The sequence below is a fragment of the Varanus komodoensis genome, unplaced genomic scaffold (assembly GCF_004798865.1).
Source record: "Varanus komodoensis strain SLA01 unplaced genomic scaffold, ASM479886v1 scaffold58, whole genome shotgun sequence".
Taxonomy (NCBI): Eukaryota; Metazoa; Chordata; class Lepidosauria; order Squamata; family Varanidae; genus Varanus; species Varanus komodoensis.
In genome coordinates, this window is record NW_025336197.1 from 207,899 (window position 1) to 232,189 (window position 24,291).

Sequence of the window (24,291 nt, forward strand, 5' to 3'; positions counted from 1 at the left end):
GAGTTTCCTCCCAGAAATCTAAGCATTAATTTTGTGCTGTCATTACCATCATAAGAGAGTGAGGTAATTGTGCAGGACAGAATAAATGTGGTCCTAATATATAACTCATGATTTTACCATTGACAGTAAGGTCTTTGTTTGTTTTTATTTTTCCCCTTTATCCATATCCTCTCTTAATTTCACGGAGTTCAAAGCAATATATATGTTTTTCATTTTCCATCCACCTTTCTAATCACTGCAGCCACCCTGGGAAGTAGCTTAGGCTAATAGTGAGTGGGACAAACTCACCAAGAAAATGAAATAGAGATTTGAACCCAGGTTTCCATGGGCATAGTCTAAGACCCTGCACATGCCACAGTCATGATGGAGGTAGCATGAGGTATTTCTTTGGTGGTCAAAAAGTACTTATAACCTGTCTATCAATTTACATGTATTTTTAAATAAATGAACATCTACATCTAAAAACAGAATAAGAAAAAAAATCAAAGAAAACCCGTGCTGGATCAGACCGAGGATCCATCCAGTCCATCATAGTGTCTACAAGGGTCCACAATGGCCAGCCAGCTGCCTGGGGAAAACCCACAACGAGTACATAAGCGCAGGAGTGCCCTCCATCCCAAGTGCCTGGGCAGCTGGTATACATAGGCATCTGTTTCTGAAACTGGAGGCAATATGAAGCTGGGTTTGTTTCAAGGATTTGTTTTTTGTTTTTGTCAACAAATTAAAACCATGTTGAAAAAGGAATGTCTTAACTAGGAAGTAACTGACTATCAGAGTGGGAGACAAGCTCCCCACAATTGGGGGTGGGGGAAGAGTTGTGCCTAGAGGAAAAGTTCTCCTGCTGCTGTTATGTGCACCAGCCATGAACCTTGCCGCCCATGTGTCTGGCCAGAATGTCAAGCAGCTTCATATGTCCACAAGTCTATGCCTGTAGAGAGCCTCTGTGTGGGTGGAGATAATTCTTCAGTCAAGATTCTGCCTTCCAGAAAGAATAATATATAAAATAACCAGATGCAGTCTAGGAATTGGGATAAATGAACCAGTGGAAATAGAAAATATTATTTTCCCAAGTCTAAACAGTACAGTTTTCATCTGTACATCTGCAGGCTTTCAAGAATAACAATGAGTAAGAATGTGGATATGCTGTATTATAATTCTTCATTACCAGCAGGTAACAATACCAAGCATCTTTTGACCAAACAGGTCTTCTTCAGTAGTCTTGTATTTGAAATACAAAGGCATGTGTGTTTGTCCATACAGAGATGGATGAACAAATAAAAATAGTACTGTCTAAACCTTTTTTGGAAGAAGAACATTTATAGTCGCACTGGTTAATTCATCCCAGGGTCTTTGCTGTATCTTGTTCTACAGTGTCAGCTGGAATGTGCATGTTCACTCCGTTCAAATGTGCATCTGGTGGTGGGGTGGGGTGAAATGGTCTGAAGATGCTGGGTATGACCCATTCCCTTGGTCAGTGTGGAAAGGGTGTCTGTGTGAACATCCTTTATGATGCATGCCCTACATCTCAGTCCTGTAGTTTTGTTTCAGCGATTGTGAAGCAAACACAGGCTTCTGCTGTGAAAGTTAAAGCTTTCTGCACGAACCGGAAAAGCCACGGAGTTTTATCTTGCTCATCCCTTTGGTAACTCTTATTTCTATACTTTCCCTGTGGTGGAGATTTGCTTGTACAGCAGCCAAAGGCCAGCAGAGTTGCTTAGCTGTCCTTTGGATGCTGTACAAGCCCCTTCTCCTTGCCTTCTGCTCACTCCTGTTGCCATCAATTGTCTTGTCCAGTGAGGCGGAGCAATACAGGGACAAATGCTGCTGCAGTATCGGCCATGGGAGGAGAACTGGGCTCCAGTGCTGGAGCCCAGGCTCCCTGACCACTTATGCAAGCCTCAGAAGCCCTTCCCTAGATTCTATACATAAATGCCTGTGTGTAATAAAACAATTAGCGTGAATGAAAGAACAGCTCCACCACAAGACAAAACAGCCAAAGGATTCTGCTTTTAACCTGAACAAATATGTGCTATTGCAGTCCAGCATTGTCAACAATATTGCAGTATTTCATATTCTACGGAAACAAGGAGCACACACACCTTTTGTGAAGGGTTATACAATTTACTGTTCAAATACTGGGATAACCTTGTGGCTTGAACTGTAAGAAGCTAGAAACAAGAGATTGGTTCTTGACCTTCATTGCTTTCTCTGCATCACACTGAAAATGTTACAGTAGCCACAGTAAAACCATTTGCATTCATTCCACAGTCTGAATTAATAGCCCAGTTTTGTTAAATCAATTGTGGTTATTAGCCTTGCTACAAGCTGAATATCTACATCATCTTAGTCTTTTGATGTATTTGAACTACAACCAGTCAGAGTGTCAGGCAAAGGTTAAAAAGCAAAACAAAAAATGAGTTCAGTTACAGTTCAACTTCTCCAGTGATTTTTATCTCTCTGCTTCAGTTTCCATTGAGACACTGTCTTTACAAATATTGCCATAGTCTTTAAACTGGTTTTTATACAAGTTATACAGACAAATGGCACCAACTGGTATTTTTGGGGAAAAAAACCCTCCCGTAAAATAAGTACAGTGATAAATAACTTGACAACACATGTTTTAAAAACATGGTTGAAGCCAAAAGAATTGTGCAGAGAATTTCTTCGCATGCATTTGAATTTCTGAACCCTTATTTCCTGTTTCATGCCCCAAAACCTGCTCTCAAAAACCAGAGCATTGTCCAAAACATGTATCTCTGAGGAACTGCAATTGCAAGGGGAAATTGTGGGAGCCCACAAGAAATTGCTTAGACACCTAAATTGGTATATTTGAATCCTGGCTGTTGGTTATACTGCATACTGCATCAAGTAGAATTCTATCAGTTATATTTGACCACTAACTTCCACTGCTGTTTCAATGCTAACTTGTATAGGGATCCTTCTTGACCACTTTCTTTCCCTGTAGATATTATCTTCTTTAGTCCAGAAGTAGAGGTGCAGTCCCTTCACCTTCAGTGCAGGAGGCTTGTATCCATGTCTTGTGCTGGATTCTGTTGACTGGAATTACTGGGCTGAACCTTCACTTTTCCTTTTTGCTAATAACTTTCATAATGGCTGTCACAATAATCTCAAATTCCTACTTCTTATATCCACAAAAATAGTAAAGATGAGGACCAGTAGATCTATTGGTCTCTCTCTCTCTCTCTCTCTCTCTCTCTCTGTGTGTGTGTGTGTGTGTGTGTGTGTGTGTGTGTGACACTTGAAAAAGCTTAAGAGTGGCTTCTTGTCATTAGGAACATTTGGGATCAATTAACAACCTGCGTGAGTAATCTTTTCCTGATTACATCACAGTTAAGGGGTTCTCTTGAACACAGCACAATTGTGCATGTGTTTCAAGTTGAATGGACTACAAAACTGACATGAATGCTCATGACAAGCAATTTGGGTGATGCATTTGCTTTGAGCATGGTGCTGTCTAACACAGAACTAAAACCAAATCAAACAGATTGTCATATGCAGAGTAGTTGTATGTATTGACCCTCAGTATAATACAGCACAGTTCAAGGATTCTGGATACACAAGAGAATTATAGACATTATGATAAAGATATATAGAGAAAAATGCTGACAGTATGTTTAAGAGTTAGACTGCAGGACATTGAGCTTCAGTAGTTAAGAAAAAGTTGGGTGCTTGCTTCGTGGTGTGTTGTGAAAAAAAGTTATTCACTATTACAGAACTTTTCTCAACTGCTTCGTCAAAAAATATTCCCAAGGATGCAAATACCCTTGAGAATAAACAATAAATCCTTATCAGTTAATAACCCAAAATACTTTTTTTCTGACTTGTTAAGTGGCACAGTATAATCTCCTTCTGTTAGATACTAGCTCCTTAGTTAGACAACAGATAATGTGTGACTTCTCTGTTTACAGCAGGCTTAGGAATATTTACAAAATACAGACACAAAGGAAGCCCACATTTTCTGATCCCAAGGACACTGGGCTTTGCAAGGGAATGGATTAGCTAGTTGACAGAAGACCACCCAATGTAAATATTCAATATACTCCTTCCTCTGCTCCTCAGGGGTAGTACTTGTAATGTGAAATGTTTTAACAGCCGCGATGAAATAAAGGTTGTGCAATATTTCATATCTTGTGAAACTGTTTGAATATACAGGAAACCTTTAGACCTGATGTCTCAATTGCTTCCGTGAATATATTTGCACCAGTAAATCTTTTACATTTGCAGGCTTACTTAGCATAATTCCAAATCAAAAACACCCCTTAGATTTGAGTCCTCCTCCTTCAACCTCTGGTTCTTGTGCACTTTCTGCCTTCTAATGCTTTGATCCCTCCCTTGCCTTTTCAGTGCTGAATTTTGTTAGCATTATGCCCCTCCTTGTATCTGCTTCCACATACTTTCTTCTAAATCCACTTCTTTAAGAGTGTAGCCACATGAGCAGTTATTCCCCAGAATCTGTCAGATGAGTTATTAAAAATGAATAAATAAACAGACTGACTTTGGCTGGAGTAGCTGATTGAAATTACATCTCTAGCTTTTGTTGCATGGAAGCAAGCTCTGTATAAAAAGCTGTTAATTAAACCCTGCAATATTATTGCTGTACCTGAACAGATATCCTGAGGAACATTGGATTTTCAAGCATGCTACCTGAAAAACAGCAGTCTGATGTATGTTCAAGCTGATAAATTCAGAGTAAGTGGTAGGTGGATCCTTCCTCATAGCATTATTCCCAACTGCAACACTTCTATAGAAGTAAATTGCAACCAAAGTATATGAATTTATGTTTATATAAAGGGACACATTCAGATATTCTCTTGGCATATTCCTCATATCTCAGGAAACCTCAGTCTGAAAATGAAAAAAACTATGTTCTCTTTTTAAAATATTATAATAAATTACATTCCTTAGAACCCATGATATGAGTTATTTGCCAGTGCAGGAGACAATTGTGTACATTAAGTTAAGTGGCTTATTTCTTTCAGGATCTTCCCAGATCCCCTGTTAAACATTGGCAAAGAGACACAATATTGTAACGTCAAACTCGGAAACTTGAAAGTTATTCTAACTTCTAGACTTGTCATTAAGACACATAACACAATACAGTATATATTGTGATTGATGGAAAAGCAAGATGGCTTTCTCAAAGTGTGTGATGCTTACTTTAACTGACCTTGGACCTGGCCTTCTTTCCTTTCCAGAAGCTGGGTATCATGATTTTAACAATACTTAAGAAATACTTAGATTAAAGTGGCAAAATATATAGTTTGTCTAACGCATATCATACCAATTCTAATTCCTTATCACTCTGTTTAGAGTGCAGTGTATCATCAGCTTTTAAACTGGCAAGAAAATTGCTAACATTAGCAATGGAGCAACTGAAATGAATATGTATTAGAGGTTTCTATCCTTTTGTAGGATACCTAGCAGAAATATTTGGTGTACATGGATAGAAGGAAGAGGAATCCTTGACTATCTTAAAACATTCTGATGATTATTTCATTGTTTGCTGGAGATGTAAATGGTTCAACATATAATCTGCAATCTTATATCCAGTTTCCTTGGAAGAAGACATGTAAGGTTTGTGATGATATTCAGATATTGATTCTGCAGGCTTGTTTTGGTGTTATGCATGGAAATTTCAGCACATGCATGGACCTTTTCCTGCCTGCCCCATCACCTGCTTGCTCCATCACCACCTCTAAGACTCTGAAGGGAGCTTCTGCACAAGTTTGGGTGAATATGCATACGAGCCTTCCAAAGATCAGGAGCCTAGCTTTATCATGGTTCCCAACTATGGGGAAGCTTCTAAAACTGAAGATGAGGACCGGTAGATCTATCGGTATTATTTTCATGTGTTAAACTTGAGACAGCTCAAGTTTGACTTTCCAATTCATAGAATTCTAGAATATTACAGTTGGAAGGGGCCAGAGGGCCATTGGGTCCAGTACCCTGTTCAGTGCAGAACTCCAAGTTAAGCCACCTTTCCAGTCTTTGCATCATCCTTGTTGCCATCCTCTAAACGTTTTCTAGCTTGTCTGCATCTTTCTTAAACTTGTGGTGCTCAGAACTGCACACAGTACTCCAGATGAGGCCTAACCAGTGCTGAGTAAAGGGGAATTAGCGCTGAATGGGATTTGGAAGTGATACTATTAATGCAGCCGAAAACAGCATTTGCTCTTTTTGCAGCCCCATCACATTGTTGACTCATATTCAGCTTGTGATCTACAACAATTCCAAGATCCTTCTCACTTGCAATATTGCTGAGCCAAGTATTCTCCATTTTATAACTATACATTTGGTCTCTTTTTCATAGGTGCAGAACTTGGCCTTTGTCCCTACTGAATTGTTTTCAGCCCAGCACTCCAACCTATCAAGATCACCTTAAAACGTATTTCTGTTTTCCAGGGTATTAGCTATCCCACCCATTTTTGTGTCACTTGCAACTTGATAAGTGTTCCCTGCACTTTCTTATCCAAATAATTAATAAAAATGTTGAAGAGCACTGGGCCCAGGACTGAACCCTGAGGTACCCCACTTGTTTCCTTTCCCCAGTTTGAGAAAGTGCTATTGATGAGTGCGATTCTGTAGCCACCTGATAGTTGTTCCATCTAACTCACTTTTAGCTAGTTTAGTAATCATAATATCATGAGTCACTTTGTCAAAAGCTTTGCTGAAGTCAAGATATACTATGTCTATAGCATTCCCTCCCATCTTTTGGAGGGACCATGTTTGGCAGAATTTGTTTCCCAACAGATATTTAGGAAATCTAAGTCCCTCATAACAATGACATCATGGCTCTTTGAAACACTGGCAAGTTTCACCCACTTCTCCTTGACTGGGTAGTCAGTAATAGACTCCATTCACTATGCTCCTTTTATTCCTTGCTGCATTTATATTAATTCAGATGCTTTCAATGGGGCTACTAAGCTCACCCTCATGTATTTCTGTGCAGTGATATGTATTTTCAATGTATAGTGTGATTTCACCTCCATTCCTGTTCCTTCCGTTCTTCTTGAATCCTCCTTCTTCTAGAATTCTACTCCTGAGAGTCATCCCACCAAGTTTCAGTTACACCTGTCAGGTCATATTTACCCTCCTGTATTAAGAGTTCAAAATCATACTGTTTCCCATACTCTGGGCATTAGTATATAAATATTAAAGACCACATGCTTTATACTCCAGCTTTTTTTCCTACATCTTTTAGAAGACCATTACTGGGCACTGTTAGAGCTGCTGTCTCTGTTGTGGTGCATAAGCCTTCGTCTGTCATTATACCTAGGTATGCTTCTCCCTCCCCTGTAGGATTCAGTTTAAAGCCCTCCTGATAAACTTCTTCCTGCTGTGGCCAAACACATTCTTTCCAGACCTTGTAAGGTGCAACCCATTCCCTTATAGCATTCCATCCTCCAGGAAGTATAGCCCATGGTCCCAGAATCCAAATCTCTCACATTGGTACCACCTTTGTAGCCAGGTATTCATTTGGATAATTTTTCTTTCCCTATCTATTCTTCTAAAAACGGGAAAGATTGAAGAGAAAACTATCTAGAGCCCAAAGTGCTTGACTGTCCTCCTTAAAAGCTTCAAAGTCTGATGTGATTTCTGCAAAGCTCCACTTGGCAGTGCCATTTATTCCCACAATAATGAATAAGCAATAATGAATACATGTCATTGGGCTGTATGAGCCTCATCCGTCCTTCAGTTATATCACTAATCTGTCCTCCAGGAAGACAAATTTCTGATATAACTAATCTGTAGTTATAACCTGTAGTACTAATCTGTAATCTATAACATACTTGAGGAGTCCATAGTTCTTCCTGACATACATGTGTTTCCATTCCACATATCAGGGAGTCTCCCACAACTAACACCCTTCTTTTCTTGTTCTTATAAAACTTGGTATCGTTGCAACTACTTGGTTGACCTTTGGCCTCTTGTTCAGTGTTGCATGAGATGTCTTGTAGTTCTTCCACAGCAGGCTGCCCTCCAGTCTCATCCTGGAGTAACTGAAAGTGGTTTGATAGTTCCACTGTTTCCTCTGGTGCAGAGTTCTATTTCTTCTGCACCTTTCACCTTTTGCTTATATTCCAGAATCCCTAGACCAGCTGCAGCAGCTTCCTCTATTTGCTCATCTAGGAATCAAGAGGGTTGGGAGTGAAACAAGGACAGAGCCAGCATGTGTGGGGACATTGAAGGCAGGGCCAACATGCAAACCCCTGAACCTCATACAAAAGTTTGAAGCATTATGCCTCAAAATGGTTAATATTTATTAAGTAACTTTATGAAAATGGTGGCTGAACCTGCAACGTATCATACATCAAGATATGAATCTTCCTTTGAAGAATTTACAAGATTGGGTCAATGTTGTATGCAGGGAAAATGAGAACAGTAAGTATATTCACAAACTATAGCGTTTGCGAGATACTCAGCTCTAGAGTCCTGAATGATTACTAGTATTCTTCTTATCATGACTGACTTACATTTTGGTGATAATCATAAGAAAGATATGGAAGACCTAGCTTATAAAATCAGAGGTGGACAGCTTTTGGCCCTCCTTATGTTTTGGCCTACAGCTCTTTTCATTCTTCACAATTGGCAGTGATAGCTAGGAATGATGGAAGTTGTAGGCCAAAATATCCCAAGGCTCACAAATTTCTCACCTCTGCATAAGTGATTCCCACATAGGTCTTGTAGAGTGGAATGGAAGTCATGACATACAGATTACCCAGTGCATAGCCTCTTGTCTATTCACAAATTCAGGGTATAGACAGCTCCCTCTTCTGAAATCTGATTTTGTTTCTGGCAAAGTGCCTTTATCAGCTGCTTATTGAACAGATGAAACTTTCCTTAAAAGAGTCTACAATTTCATGCTACCCTTAGCTGCAGTTAGCTCCCTTGGTACAACTATACCATCATGTGCCAGATGCTTATTGAGAATCTCCTGCAGCTGTTTCCCAATACTCCAGACTGTCTGCACTTAAAGGTTAGCTGCTATGTTTTATAGGCAGAATTGCCTTGTACCATATTTCCCCCTCTGCTTACAGGAAAAAAAAATCAAGAACAAGGAGAAAGGATATTTATATTTGGGGTCCTATTTGAAACTCACATGAAAAGAAGGCATATGCCTCAGTTTAGCTCTGTTTTTATGAGTGAATTTTTAAAGCAAATTTAATTATTGCAGAATGCTTGTCTTTGCAGTAATGCAATGTATAGTGCTGGCAAATTGCTTAAATTTAATCTTCTTCAGAGAAGTCTGGTATATAACCTCAGAGAATCTGATATAGATATTATAATTTATTAAAATTTATATGAGAAAGAGAATTAAAAATTTCTTCTGAATTTCTGGCTCTCACCCATCAGTGTGTATTTTCCTTGTGACTTTGCTGCTGTTCTTAGGGAGAAGATTTCAGGAATGAGACAGAAATTGGTAGCCCATCCAGAACAGATTTGTTATCTCTGCCTTTTTAGGAAAACATATTTATTTCAACTTAAAGGAATGCAACTTGGAAGAATTTTTTTCTCTAGCAACAGCAGACCTGCTCAATAAAATAAATGAGGACATTTATCCATCTTTACCATAGGTAATATAGTAAACAGAATCCTAACATTTGGTTGCAATCAAGCACAACAGTCTGCACTGTTGTGATTCCTCAGAAACAGCAGAGATGCCTGTGGAAAATTACTTCTGTGGCATAATATGGCACCTGTCAACCTCACATCAATAACATTTCTGGTGGCTCCTACTTTACTAACACCATGCCTGGTCTTATCCAAAATTACTTGATCCAAAAGCTTGGTTTCTGAAATGTCCTAAACTTTAAAAAACAAAACACCTTAAAAGACCACACATTATTCTTAAAATCAAGCAGTGTTTATATCTTACAGTCTTATGCAAGGACCTTAAGGTGTTTGTATGTTTCTTCTCCTGCTCTGCTTTATCCTCACAACAACCGACTGAGGTAGGTTAGCCCGAAAGATGATACATGGTTTCATTTCACCCAAACCTTTTTGCAAGCTATATTGAATATGTCCTGATTAACAGCAACAGCAGCTAATATAGTCTTTGAAAAGACTTTTTATTCCTGTTAAACATTTAACTATGGGATATTTACATATAATGTTGAACTACAGTTTAGCATTATGTGAACATAAAGTCAGTGTGGGTGAAAGGTGTGGATGCTAATACTTTTGCTTCTGTTTCTAACTAGTTATAGATGCAGTCAGTGTGGGTGAAAGGTGTGGATGCTAATACTTTTGCTTCTGTTTCTAACTAGTTATAGATGCAGTTATGTAAACACCCAGGCAAATTGTGGCAGTTAGTTGGAACCCTTGTTTATTGAAATATACAGTGCTTTTTTTATTTAAAAAAAAAAAAAAAGGTGCCAGAACTCACGTCTTGGGGTCACACTTTTACACTAAAAAAGATTTTCAATTCACCAACTTTTTTTGAAATAAAGAACTTATTTACCTTTTGCATGTAGCCAGTCACTCTACACACACATAAACATAATGGTTGCCCCTGGCAGTAAGCACTAGAGTACAAAGAACCTTGAGTCTTATGCAGATAATGCTAACCATAGCTTAACACTATGCCTGAATGCAGCCAACATGTCCCATTAATCTGTAGCAAGTAATATTTCTGAATGGAATTACAGCTTTATGACCAGGACATAAAGTATAGCTGTCAAATGTCATTCTCTTGCTAATCTTCATGTGCACATTGTTGTGTTGTTCTACCAATGCTACCATGTTGTGTGAAAGATAAATTATGAAAAGCAATATTTGAATAAATTTTTGAAAATTGAAAGTTCCCCATGGATGGCTGAATGGTTAACATTTACCAGAATTGATACTTTTAGCTCTTCAGTCCTTTAGGTTGGTGGAAGGGTACATGAAAAATATGCGTTTAACAGGCATCCACCTGTGTACATCAGCCCTTTTATTTCATATATACTTGTTGGCCAGTATGTACACTTATTAAACTCACTACAGACAGCTAGCCAACTTCCATAATGGAGAACTGATACAGTACTGCCTATTCTACAATTAGCACACTTTAGGAGCATCTTGCCAAAGTATGATGCATATCCTTCAGTTCTTAGAAGAGTTATTCTCATGCTATACAGAGCAACTGGCAATGGGAGGCTAGTAGTAGAGGTTTAGTTCCTTTTGTATGGATACACAAATCAAATCTTGTTACCAGTCTGATTGGTGGCAAAGTGATGGGTTCTGCACTTTGCATTTTAAGTGGCAAAATGGCTGAAACCATTATTCATCTTCAGAGTTATTGCTGAAAATGCATGACAAATTATTAAAATAACGTGGTGTTCTTGCAGCTTGTAAGTTCTGACTTTTGGTTTGAAGCTAATGAGGGAGATATGGTTGATCTGAAAGAGTTTGCTGCTGTAAATTCATATTGAATTTAGCCTTTTCACTTAATCAGCCAAGCAATATAAAAATCATAAATGTTTAACAGTATCTGTGAGCTTACACTACCAGTTCAAGCCTCTTGGGGAATGTACAGAATTATTACTGTGCAGTCTACCCCAACAGTTTAACTCAACATTTCAAACATGAGGTTCATGGTGAACTTTCTTCTGACATTAGTTGTGGTTCCAGACATACTTGAAGTCTATTGGACTTACTTCTGAGTAAGCATGAATAAGATTGCAGTGCACACTACCTTACCTTCCTTTTTCCATACTCCATGTCTGTGATTCTGTCTGTGATATTTACCTGGAGGTCCCTTGAACACACTGGAATGCTCTTCAAAGTAAATATTCATAGGATTGGACTGCACATCTTTCTTCTGTCCCCCAAAATTATTTCCTTCTCACTTGCCTTTTCCTCTCTCCATTCTGGTCTTTTTTCCCAGAATTTACTCGATTTTTACTTTTTTTTTCTCTTGCCCCAACCTGTACTTCCTATTTAGCTCCTCACTTTCTGTGTGCATATACAGTAGCAACTTCACTAACATGATATGAAGGGTATGGGCAATAATATTTACAAGATAACTGGCAGCTATTGCCATGTGAGTATGTTGGTTTGTTTTTCTGCATTTTCAGGACTGAAAACTGTTGCAATTCTCTTAGTCATGCCCCAGTCTCTTGATTGACCTTTTGAAAACATCTGGTGATTTAATATGTTTCCTCTCCTCTGTGGAATCCCTCATATCAACCAAGGTACACAGATGGTTTTCCCCCCTGGGGAAAAAAGGTGAACATTTATATATACAAGTATAACAATAGAAGCCTTAAAAAATAAAATTAGGGTAGGTGGGAGGCCATCGGATGTGTGGGCAGAGCTTATAGTATAACACTGAATATTACACTAGTTTGGTTGGGGCACCGTCTTTCTGCTGCTTCTATTTCAAAGGAGATCGTGCTTATTGTTCAGCAGTGGTGTAGTCATAGATTTTGAAGTGCTGGTGTTCATCATGACAGTCCCCACTGCCATCCCTTAAGGAAAGTCCAGAAATGCAGGCATATCAGTTCTAGCAGTTTTCATCTTTACAGGAGAAGGTCTTTTGTAACGTAATGTAACTTAATTTCCCATTCAGGACAAAGCCACCCCAAAATACTTTGCATTGGATAAGGAACAATGCTACTGTGTGGTCTGTAGCTAAGTTCAGAGGGAAAGAAGAAGCATGGGAGTGGTGGGAATAGCAGATGAGGTCAACATCCACGATGGGAAAAGAAGTGCTGGTACTGTGTCCCGATTCCACTACACCATTGGTTCCAGGAAGTACTGTGTGTGTTAATACGTTTGTCTGATTAATATACAGACCTAAGCAACCCATTAAGAAACCGGCTTCAGTAACAATATTTATAACTGTATGGTGTAGTGGTTACAGTGTTGGACTGGGGACCCAGGAGATCTGACTCAGCCACGAAGCTCTCTGGGTGGCTTTGGGTCAGTCACATACTCTCAGTCTAAGGTTGCTTTTGTGAGGATACAGTGGAGATGTGGAGAACTTTGTAAGCTGCCTTGTGTTCCTTGAAGAGGAAGAAGAGGGCAGAACATGAATGTAATAATAATATATTAAATGCTTAAAAACGATTTGCCCAAGAACACTGGCTCAATGCAGATGCAAACAATATAAGGAATGAGATGCCATACGTTATTGTGTGGTAGCAAAATTTATGATTTGTTCATTAAGTTACATAATAAATAAAAATAAGTACATCTGGCAAGTTGTGTGTCTGTGGACTATTTAATCCAGGTTATTCACTTGGTTTATATTAGTTACTACATTTTAACAGAGCCTCTCCTTCATGGAGGCTGATGCCTGTATAGAGAATTATGACACATATTGATCAGCTCTAATAGGGAGGGGGTGTTCAATATTTAGATTCATGTTTCTCTCTGCCACACACTTTCTTGTTTTCCCCCTTTACCATCCTTGTTCTCTGTTGGCCTTGCTCATTTACAAATGATAATAACGTTTATATCACCTTCACACTATCCATTTTTATCATTTCCCTATTCATTTTCTTCACTTCTTCATCTGAAGGTTTCTGTAGGTAGACTAACCAACTGTTCAGAGCTTTCCACTAACACTGACTGTCCTCTATACCACTTTTCAGCAATTCTAGATCCTATTTTGTTGATACTCTCTCACACACACTTTTCTAGCTTTAGATTACTCATAATTAACTCACTGCCTTCTCTTCCATTGCGAAATATTTGACATCTTTTAAAATGAGGATAAAACTGCATAAGACAAAGATGCTCTTTTGTGTCCTTCATCTTTCCACTCTTTAATTTTCCCTTTCTTTCGGCTCAAGTGTAGAGCATGTTCTTTTTGTTCTCCAAGTATCTGGCTGACCTCCTCTAATCTGGATTGAACCTCTTCTATTCTAATATAATGACCATTCCCAAACTTCCAGTTATCTTCTTTTTCTGGGCAAAAACTATTTTCCATCCTATTTCTTGTCTGCTGACTTTACATTGTTGATATTCTCCTCCTGGTTCTTCCTCTGCGCTGCTTCTTCAGCCCTTCTTTCACTGCACAGGGATCTTTACATTCTTCTGAGTTAGGGTATTTGGTATAATGAAACCCGCATGAGTGATTCCTGCAATAAACACACTTTAAATAAATAAAATAAATAAACATACACAAGATACCTCAGTTTCACATTGATCTGCCAATTAGCACAGCTGATAAGGCAAATTTGTAGGTTGAGTTGAGGTCATACACTGGACAGCCAGGTTTTTGCATGCTTGTTTGTATCTGTTTTCCAATATACTTTCAAAATTATCCTTTGAGAACTTTGGTTCCTTCTGTTCTGCATGTGTTATCAATGTTGTGGTCATTTCTTCTTCTCCCTTTAAACTTCTATACTGACCCCTTGTGGGTTTCTATGCCACTTTCTCTATCAGTCTGTTTCCCAGACTAATGTTAATCTATGTTTAATCTCCTTTCTTGCTCCTACCCTGTTGGATGATTATATGCAACCCAGTGTTTGCCTACTCAGAAGTGATTTTCACCGGGTTCCATGGGGTACATTTCATAGTTAGTGCATTTATGATTGCAGATCTCCTTCCTTTGAGTGTGTTCCCGGTCTGTGTATCAAGTTAAATCCATCTCCTGGTTTTAATGCTTCCAAAATATCTGCTTTTCTTTTTCCTTTTTTGACAAAATGTTTTCAGGACTACCATAGATTCTTCTTTTCTTTATCAAAGTATCTTAACTCCCCCCTCCCCATGCTACTTACTATATTAGCCCAAATTTAGTTAACAGAGTAGTTGCTCTTTAACATACATGTTATTTAGCACAATCAGGATAGCAAGAGAGATTGGTGAACTAGGTGCTACCTTCCCTATTCTGATGTTTGAGTTTGTGACTACACAGCAAGAGGTTAGTAGTTATTCCACAGGAATCAGTTGCAATGAAATGGTGAAAGGTTTCATGAAATGTACAGGATCATTTTGTACGAATCATTTCTAAACTTTGTACACTGCAAAATGTTTTTATTAATATAGTTATATGAGATACCTGAAATGCAAGTGTGTTTGTATAAAAGGTTTTGTGGTGGTGACAGGCTGGTGGATTACACATTAAGAAAGCATTCTGTATTCTCAATATCTTGCTGGTCTATAAAAAAGCTTTGTCAGTATAGTTATTCTTCTGTTCTTTTTGTCTTGTCCTTTTTTTTTCTTTTTTTGAGCTGTCATCGAAATGTCCTTGCGTATACAGCATGTACATCCACTGATTAAATTTGATTTACACTTTGGAAACTATTAATGGACAGAAAAAGGATTGATCATCCAGGAAGGTGACTTTAACTGAATCCAGATGGTCTGATGACGGGTTAACCATGGAGAGTCCTGGGGGCATTTCCACAAGTGAAGTCAGGAATGCCATGCCCTTTAGCCCATAGTGTATCACTTCTGAATATGATTGATGCAGAAGAGAGCCGGGTTTCAACCAGATTCGGTTTATGTTTTAATCAGAGGTGGAGAATGTAAAAGAAAGCAGACATTTCTGGAAGCACTCAGAAGAATACTTGATTTAGTTGTTCACCCTTAATGCACCAAAGAAAAAAAGTGCAGCTAAAACAATATGGGCTGGATACTCACCTAGCTGTGTTTAGATTAAAGCCCTGAAACCAATTAAGCATAAATTAATCATGACTTTCTTGTTCTGTTGTGCCTAATGGGTCTATTCTAAGTCAAGTCTGGCTACAACGTGATGAATTTAAATAAGTGCGAAAGTAAATCAAGAAGACAGACAAACTCGAGTGTAATAGGGCATATGAAGCATATGGACAAGGGAAACTGAGATAGGTACCGAACCCGGACCTCCTTCCGACTGAAACAAACACTGGCTGGCTGGCTTGCAGCAGAACGTGGGAGTGAATGGAAGTAAAAAGAAAGGGGGACCGTGAAGGCAAAGACCCGCTTGCTCAGAGCGGGCCACATTTGCTCCCTACTGGCTTTTCCTTCTCCCCAATGTAATGTATTTGGACGGCCGGAGGGGGTGCTGGATGGTTGCCCAATCTGAGCCGCGCTCGACCCTGTGATTGACAGCTGGGCCGGGCCGGCAGCGGCGCAAGGAGGACCCGCGCGGGCTAGACGGGGCTGGAGGGGCTGCGGGGGTTGCCCCCTCCCCGCCTCCCCGGGCGAGCGCCCTCGCAGGCTCGCGCGGGGCGGCGATCCAGCCAGCCAGCCAGCCAGCCAGCCGTTCTCCAAAAAGTACAGCAGAGTCGGCGAGGGAAAGCCCTGCAGCCACATGAGCCCGTTTCTGTGCGCGTATCCGGCTTCAGCCAGAGGCGGAGACCGTCGCGGGGAAGCGGGAAGGGAGGGGAAGCTGCCGCTGCCGCCGCCGCTGTTATTGCGGTCGCGGCAGAGCTATCGGAGGAGACCTCTCCCGTCACCTTGCTCCGGGGGTGTGTATTCTTGGGCGAGGAAAGGCTGAAGCGCCGCGGGGGTGCGGGGAAAGTAAGAACTCACCGGAGAAAGGCTCTGTAGGGGTGCCGTGTTGGTATCTGGCGGGGAGGGGGAGCGGAGGCTACCGGGGAGAGGAGGGTCGCGGGCGGACAATGCCCGGTGCAAACGCGGGTGGGGGCCGGGCTGGTGCCGCTCGCCGCGCGCGCTCGCGCTCCTGGTGGCGAGGAGGAGCAGCCGGCGAAGAGGAGCGCATGCAAATTTTGGCACATGGGCTGATGCTGGAGGAAGAGGGATCTGCACAGAGAAGGCGGAGGGCGCGCGCGGTTCATGTGTTCAGTCGACAGGGGTGTGTGTGTGTGTGTGTGTGTGTGTGTAGGGTGGGGTGCGCGGGGGAATGGGTGAATCGTGTCCCTCAAATGCATGATGAACAGGGGAGCGGGCGGTCATAGGTGAGCTTTTCAGGGCCGCCACTGCAGCCTTGCTGGAAGGGAAAGGTGGGCCCATTCCTCTCGCTGGAGCGCCGTGGCCCCCTTCGCGCGTGGAAGTCCTCATGGCGGGGGGCGGCGGGCGGCGGAAACCCACCCACACTTCCAGCAAATCCTCAGAAAGCGGCCGTATTGCTTCCTATCGGAGTAGTTCCTCTCCCTCCTGCCGAGGCGCAGAAAATGCGAAAAGCAATTCGCGCTCATGTGGTAGCAGCAGCAGCCGCAATCGGGGCGCTTACCTTTCGCGGGGCATCCACGCTCGCCTGCGCCTAGCTTCTTATGGGGGTGTGACATCGTCTCCTCCCCATTTCCCTCGCTTTCTCTCTTCCCCCTCCGGCGGGGAGAGCGCCTTTGTTGTTCACGGGGAGGGCTCACCCCTCCGTCTGCGTGTTTCGCTGCGCCGCTCCCTTCCTCCTAACCCCCCGCCTCTTCCTCGCCTTCGGTGCATGTGCTACGTCGTTGTTGGTTAATTTACCCCTGTTCGCGAGTCGGATTCGAGAGCGGAGATCGTCACGTTGCAGCGTCTGTCTTACTCTTAACATGCTTTCCCCCCCACCCGCTTTCCATTTCTTCCCCCAAGGTGCTGAAAAGCCGGGGCTGGCGTCGCTGGCCGACCCCGGGACTCGGACACCGCCTGGGCACTTGAGAAGCCTCGCAGCGTGACCGCCGGTCAGAGAGCAGAGAGTTTTGCAACGAGCTTCTCCGGAGCCTTTGTATATATCGGAAAGTGGGGGGAGAAAGCGGAAGAAGAAGCGCAACCATCATCACCGAGCAGCGGCAGGCGAGACGGCGATATTGCTGCTTCCCTAGAACCACTTCAGCTGATGGCGGAGTTTGGCAGCAGGGGGGCTGGCGGCGGCGGCGACAGAGGGGGAATAACCTCCTCTCCAAGTCCTGCCCGTGGGAAGGCGGCGTTCAAAGCAGGGGATGGGGAAGGAGGAGGCGGAGGGGTGGCAAGGACCCACTCGGACAGTGCTGGCAACGGGGTCTCTAACGGGGACTGTGCTCTGGGCACCAGAGATGACACGGAGTCAGCCCAGCCTGGCAGTCCTGGCATCGAGAAAGGATGTGCTACCCTGCATCCAGAAGGCAAATCTGGCATCCCTAGGAAAACCAGCATCATCAAGGTAAGATGATATGCTGCCCGGGATTCCCTAGGATCTCTTCTTAGCTATCCTGGGAGGGGAGAGGGGCTGCAAAAAGTCCAGGCACATCTTGCATTGGATTGCCCAATTAGAAGGGTAGCAGTGAAGGCTTAATGTTTACTGGCTTATGGAGGCAGTAGAGTGTGTGTGTAGGACAGTGGGGAGGAAGGGACACAATCTGGCTGTTGAGTTACAGGCTATGTGATGGGAAAGGTTTGGTGTGTTCATCTCAGAGGGAAAGGGGCTTGTTGTCTGATGAAATTGGTTTGTGCATATATGAGGGGAGGTGGGGGGTAGGAGGCAGGAGAAGTGTACTAAAATGGAAGGGAAGGTATTAGTACCTGGTAAAGTATGAAGTGAGCTCACCAGAGCTCGGAAATTACGCAGGGCTTTGGCAATCCTGTGGGATGCTGCATGCACCTGTGCAAAGCAATTTTGAATCTTGCTGACAGATGTGCAGCAAGTGATGTGAAAACCAAGAATAAATGGAGTGAGTGAGGGAAAAGTATGAAAGCCCCTTCCCAAAGATGATAGTGCATCAATCAAGGGGACAGTTCATGACAGCTTTATTTGCCGTCTCAGGCTTTCTTAATTATTATCTTGATTTAATGTTCTGGGTATGCACTGAACAGGCTTGGAAGGAAGAGACTGTGCTGGTTGCTGAAGATAAAAGAAAAATGAAGGACTCCTGACCATAAGCTTTGTAGAGAGGACAATTAGATTGTGATAATAGTGGCAATACTCTTTAATAGCTGAACAGTATGTACCCCAAAGTTGCAATTTTGAACTGCACCAAAGTTATATAAAATGGCAGAATTTCTGTGTGTATGGAAATGCATACAGCATTTTCATAGCTAGTACTGTTTCCTTGTTAAGATGAACTCCGGTATTTTCAATAGCTTTTTCTAAGTGAAATGTTTCTGCAATGAAGTGGTTTTCATTGGGAAGTGGTTTTCAGGTTCTGCAACAAACTGCAGGATCTTGTTTTGAAAATCAAGGGGATAGCAAGGACAGGCAGCGGTATATGGCATTTGACAATCATGCACCCGCCCTTCCTGTCAGAGGTGATGCAGGTTGGTAAACACTCACAAAAGTGTGCATGTGTAACTGGAAGATTAGTGCTAGAGTGGCAAATTTCTGTTGCTTTTTCTGCAGTGTATTATTTAATATTCATTTAGCATGAAAATATTTTTAGACCTGAATCAAGTATTAATTTAACTATGTGACTGTGTTCTCCAGAGTAGGATATCATTATGCTGGCATATATTTAGAGTTGGTTAAATGGATTTCCAGTGTGTCATTTGTTTACATAGCAGTTTATGCTTGAAAAAGGGCATTGTTTGAAGCTATAGCCTGTTGTGAAGCTGAGAAATCCACAGTATGGTGATATGAGAGTGGACTTTACCTTCTGTACACAGAATGTCTTCTTATGCAGTTCACCTACCTAACTAAAAGTGTAAAACCATAGACCTATTTCCTAACATTTTTAGGCCCTCATTGTTTAGTAAATACTTAATGTTATGCATATTTCTAATTGGTAACCAGCTTTGTTTTGTTGCTGCTGTAATTTAACATGATCCGAGATCCAATGAATGCTATTTTAGGTGTGTTGACTCATGTTTATTTTTGATTGTTGTGTCAGGCAGATCTTATGTGTGTTTACTTGAAAGTAAGCAGGACCAACTTTGGTAGCCGTCACTTCCATGTTTAGAATTATAGCTGTAGGGGACTTGAAGTGGAATGTCTGGAGCATGCTCAAGGTCATTTTAATATTTGCAAGAAATCTGAAAAACTATGAGTGTCCAATTTAAAATGTGCTTTTGATTATGAATAAACATGTTTAAGGTTATGCGGCCTTGCATATGCACACATGTAACCTAAACAAATACTCAAGTTTAGTGCATCAGCTGTTAGTAAAAAGGTCACTCTAGAATATAGCTTAAAGGAACATAGAATATAATCTTTAAAGGATACAAGAGCTTGGCAAAGCACTTTGCAAGTAATGGTACTAAAGTAACTGCATCCTTGAAGCATAGTTTTAACAATGAGTATATATATTCATGTGGATCTCTTTAAAATAATCTTTTTTATAAAATAACAGTGTCTGCTGTTAAGACATTTGGAGTTCCTGAACTGTATACTAACATGGTTGCTAAAATGATGTGCCCAAACATGATATAAATGCATGCTTATGTAAACAATGAGCAGTGATTTAATTATACATGCAATGCCCACTCTGAAAGCAATAAAATTGTTATTCTGTTTCTTTTCTCTGTTATTTCTAAGGTCATTGCCTGGCTTATCTTTCCTAGTGGAAGCTGGATTTTTCTTGTTGTCCTAATATGTATGTTTCTCCTTCCTGTTCACTTTGTCTCCTACATTATGAAATCTTGTGCCTGTACCTATGTGCTACTTGGTAGTAGGGTCCCAGTTTCAGTAGAAGTGTGGGCCATTTGTATCAGCTTTGGAACGCTGATCCTTCCTTTAGAGTTAGATTCAGATTCAGATGCATGTGTGAATTCCTAAGAGTGTCACCGTAAGGATTTATAGTATGAAGATTTTCTGCTGGGAAGGGCTGGTATTTGTGTTACTTCCCTGTGGTAGACTGCCTATATGTTGTAATTCTCCATGGCCCATTTGTAACCTACAGGGTGGCTTACCTGATTGCATTGTTTTTTTTTTAATTGTGTCACTGGATTTAAAAAATAATGAAAATGGTGCAGGGCTGAAGCTTCGTGTCTATACTCTGTCATTCTTAGGAAGCTGCTTTAGCCATAGCAGTGGAACCTTTGCCCTTCTTACTCAAGTTACTGTGGCAGTGAAGAGTGGAATACTGTACTACAAGTCCTCTGAAGTTATTTTACATTGTGAAATATTATGCATACATTAATGATCTCACCAGTTTTGTATTAATCTTGTTAGTGTCTTTTAATGGAGATATTCTTTCAGTTTCCATTTCTTTGCAAGTTGAATAATGTACGATTGTACATTACATTAATAGTTTTAGTTCCGTAAAACTGGATAGTTTGCCAACCACATATATCGTTATCCAGTTGAGAGGTTTTTTTTCCTGCTTCTAAACCCCCTGGTGGGCATAACTTTCTTCTTTGAAATGATTTCTGCATGCATGATGTCATGCCTCAATATCCTTCTGGATAAGGCATGAAACACTTCTCTGTGAAGATCCTGTCGGTAGGGTATTAAACAAAATTTCTACATTTTATGTATAATGGAAAAGCAGCAGTGTTTTCTCTGTTTATGCTTCCCCTTCACCTTATGTAAATTTAGAGTTCAATCCTGTGCATGTTTAGACAGAAAACATGTTCTACAATTGTAGCATTCCCCAGCAGACCTTTTGTGTCTCATTGTGCATTGGGTTGCATCTTTAGTATATGTTCTGAATTGGTCCTGGACACAAACATCACAACAAACAATGTGTTTGTTACTCCCATTTTGTTATTTTATGGTTGACATTACCATTCATGTTGTACTTTATGTCACTCTTTCTGATATTGTTTCTGAACACTTCTGAAACACTGAATGCTGTTTAAAAACCAGAAAATAGGAATAAGATACTGTGTTCTCTCTCTTTAAAATGCAATACAGAGTCTGCCCCTTATTCAAGCAGCTCAGGATGGTGTGTACACTCCCCATTATCCCCATACAGTAGTGGTTCTGTACTTGTCAGGTGAGGCTGGAAGGTACTGACTAGCTTCATGCAAAGTACAGATTCAAATCTGAGTCTCCTTGTCCTAGTCCAATATGCCAGTCCCTGCACTGGCATTCCCATTCTTTACCCCACCATTGGTTAAGAAATTATATAAATCAAGAACAAAGGTGGGATATAAAGATAATAAAGAAAAATATGTGAATGGACACTTTGACTGGTTAATATAAATGAATCACTGTAAATAAACTGACAGGTTATCATCCCAAAAGACCGCTAGTGAAAATACTGCAAGTAAAAACTACAAAAAATTTATAACCACTACTGTTTTACATAGGATTTTACCAGGTGTCATATATGCTTTAATTATAAGGTAATATAAGTCTTTAGCCTTTTATATATGTACAATGCTACAGCAGATCAACTTCCTTTCTCAAAAAAGAAGCAGTGTTCTGCTGATCCTTAAAAAGCTTGGTGACATACTCTTCTTGAACAGAGATAGAATTATCCTTCCATACTGATTTGTGTATGAAGGCAGGAAGAACAGAAGAACCCATCAAGAAAATGGTCAAGAGCTCTTATTGCTAACTGTTGTTCTCTTCACCTTTGGTCCCAAATGCTTAGAATTTCTGAAACAATTCCATTAACCATTTAATATAAAGAAGGTGCAAATCATTTTTTGCAATGTATGAAGCTGAGTTTATTGTAGTACTATGTTACAACAAAAGTAGTTGATGAATCATTCAAAACTGTCTGCATTTGTTTAAAAAAGAATTGTTTAGTCTATGTAAAAATAAAATGCTGTAACAAAGGACAGGAATTCCTCAACTTAGTTGCCAGTCTCTGTTTAGACTGGACTTGGCTTGTCAGTAGATCTTGTTGTTACCGAAGTCCCTTGTTTACACAAAAGCTACCTAAAACTCAGGAAACAAAACCCAAAGAACACACTTTTGGAAGCAGTCTAAAATGCCCACATATAACGCAAATAAGCATTTGCCATTAGCAGTGGACTCAGGTTTTAAAATGCCACAAAGAAGATGAATGCACTTAGCACAGTCCTAAATGTATATGACATAGAAGTTTTATTTTTACAAAATAATCTTCTATCTAGTAAATCTAGTAAATTATAGTAAATGCTATAATACAATGTGTTTGGTCCATGTGATCCGTTCTGTAGATGTTTAAAAACAATGTAAGAACCTGTTCTACAGTGCTTTACTGGTAATAGCAGACGAGAGATGCTTGCTGGCGTGAGGCATCGCCCCAGAAAACCTTTCACATAAGTGCTATTGCTGTTATGCTAGAGGTTGCTTATGCCAGTGCAATACAATTTCTGTTATGTTGGACACTGCCCATTAAGCTGCTATCCTGTGCACAATTACCACAGAAGATTTCCAATCAAGCATGAAGAGACTTATCTCTGAATATATGTATAGGATTGTGCTGTTTGGTCTTCAATTATTTTGAAGATAATCTGAAAAAAAGTACTTTGTGGATGCAAGCATCTCCATAATGGTCTACTGTACAAATAAAAAGACTAGGTCAATTCATTTGTGTGACGGCTCTTGGCTGGACATAGTAGTAATGATATGCAATGTGTGCTTAGCAAAAACATGGATGACTCTGTTGTCTTAAGAAATGGGATAAAGTAATACTCATGGCTGGCTATCCTTTGCTTTACCATTGATGTAGACCACGTGGACAGCTTTTCTTAGTACAATACTAGTACCACAACACTTACTGAGTTCATGGGAAATTCTGAGCGGTCATGTTGTATTGGTAGAGAACTGTACCACTATTTCCTGTTTTGTGTTTCTTGCATGATATTTAACAGTTGTTGTATGTCATGAACTTTCTTTCATTTTCCTTTCCTTTCTTCAGTGTTGCACCTGATTCTGTGAAGGTAGAGCAATTTCAGACTGCTTCTGCCCTTTGAATTGCTGCCACATGATAGGATTACATAATATGCCTTGTAAGCTCTTGAGCATTTGAAGGATAGGGTTGGAGTCTCCTCTTACTTGTGAGTGGGTGAAAATACCAACCTTTTATTGGGTGATAGGGCAGGGTATGTTTATAGGGAACTCTGTTACAGGGCTAGGAAATGTCAGACAGTGATACATTTGTAAGAGTCCAAAAGCTTATTTGAAAATGCCTAATAATATTCTATAAAGCCTATTCATAGCATCCTGCCCCAAAAAAACACCATCTTTCTGATTAGTAAATTTAGCTTTCAGCCGCAGTTGGGTAAGTTTATTTGCATATGACACAAATGGGTAGAAAAACATTTAATAAAGCTGCCCTTTAAAGTATTATTAGCAAAACAATGTTTATGCCTACACTTTATAGCTTGTATCGTTCAAATAACAGTCACATCTGTACAAAGATATGATTGTTAGACTAATTTCAAAGGCTGAATTGGCATTCTTAACTCTGTATAATGCTAGATTAGCAAATCCCAGCAAGAACCAAGTTTCCAGTTGCTCTGCTCTTCCTGCACTAGCAATTTTTGTGTATTATTGCTACTGTTTCAGTTTCTGGTTTTGTAGATATGCACACATTTATTTAGAAGCAAGTCATACAGTATTCA

The 24,291-nt window shown here is 40.5% G+C and overlaps 1 protein-coding gene and 1 long non-coding RNA gene across 3 annotated transcripts in view; one reads left to right on the forward strand and one right to left on the reverse strand.

Moving 5' to 3' along the window:
- Window positions 1–13,135: 13,135 nt before the first annotated feature.
- Window positions 13,136–17,376, reverse strand: LOC123033048. The gene is made up of 2 exons (XR_006416566.1): window positions 17,132–17,376; window positions 13,136–14,090 (listed from the first exon to the last, which is right to left on the reverse strand). It is a non-coding gene; the product is annotated as an uncharacterized LOC123033048 (long non-coding RNA).
- PLCL2 (phospholipase C like 2) overlaps window positions 16,246–24,291 on the forward strand; it is a 76,637-nt gene continuing 68,591 nt past the window's right edge. Inside the window, exons 1-2 of one of the 2 annotated variants that reach the window (XM_044449371.1) lie at window positions 16,246–16,406; window positions 17,473–18,019. In XM_044449371.1, the coding sequence (XP_044305306.1) occupies window positions 17,717–18,019 (303 nt within the window). In that variant the 5' untranslated portion in view covers window positions 16,246–16,406; window positions 17,473–17,716. Of the gene's footprint in view, window positions 16,407–17,388; window positions 18,020–24,291 lie in introns of those variants that run through there. The other variant, XM_044449372.1, reaches the window with a different exon arrangement.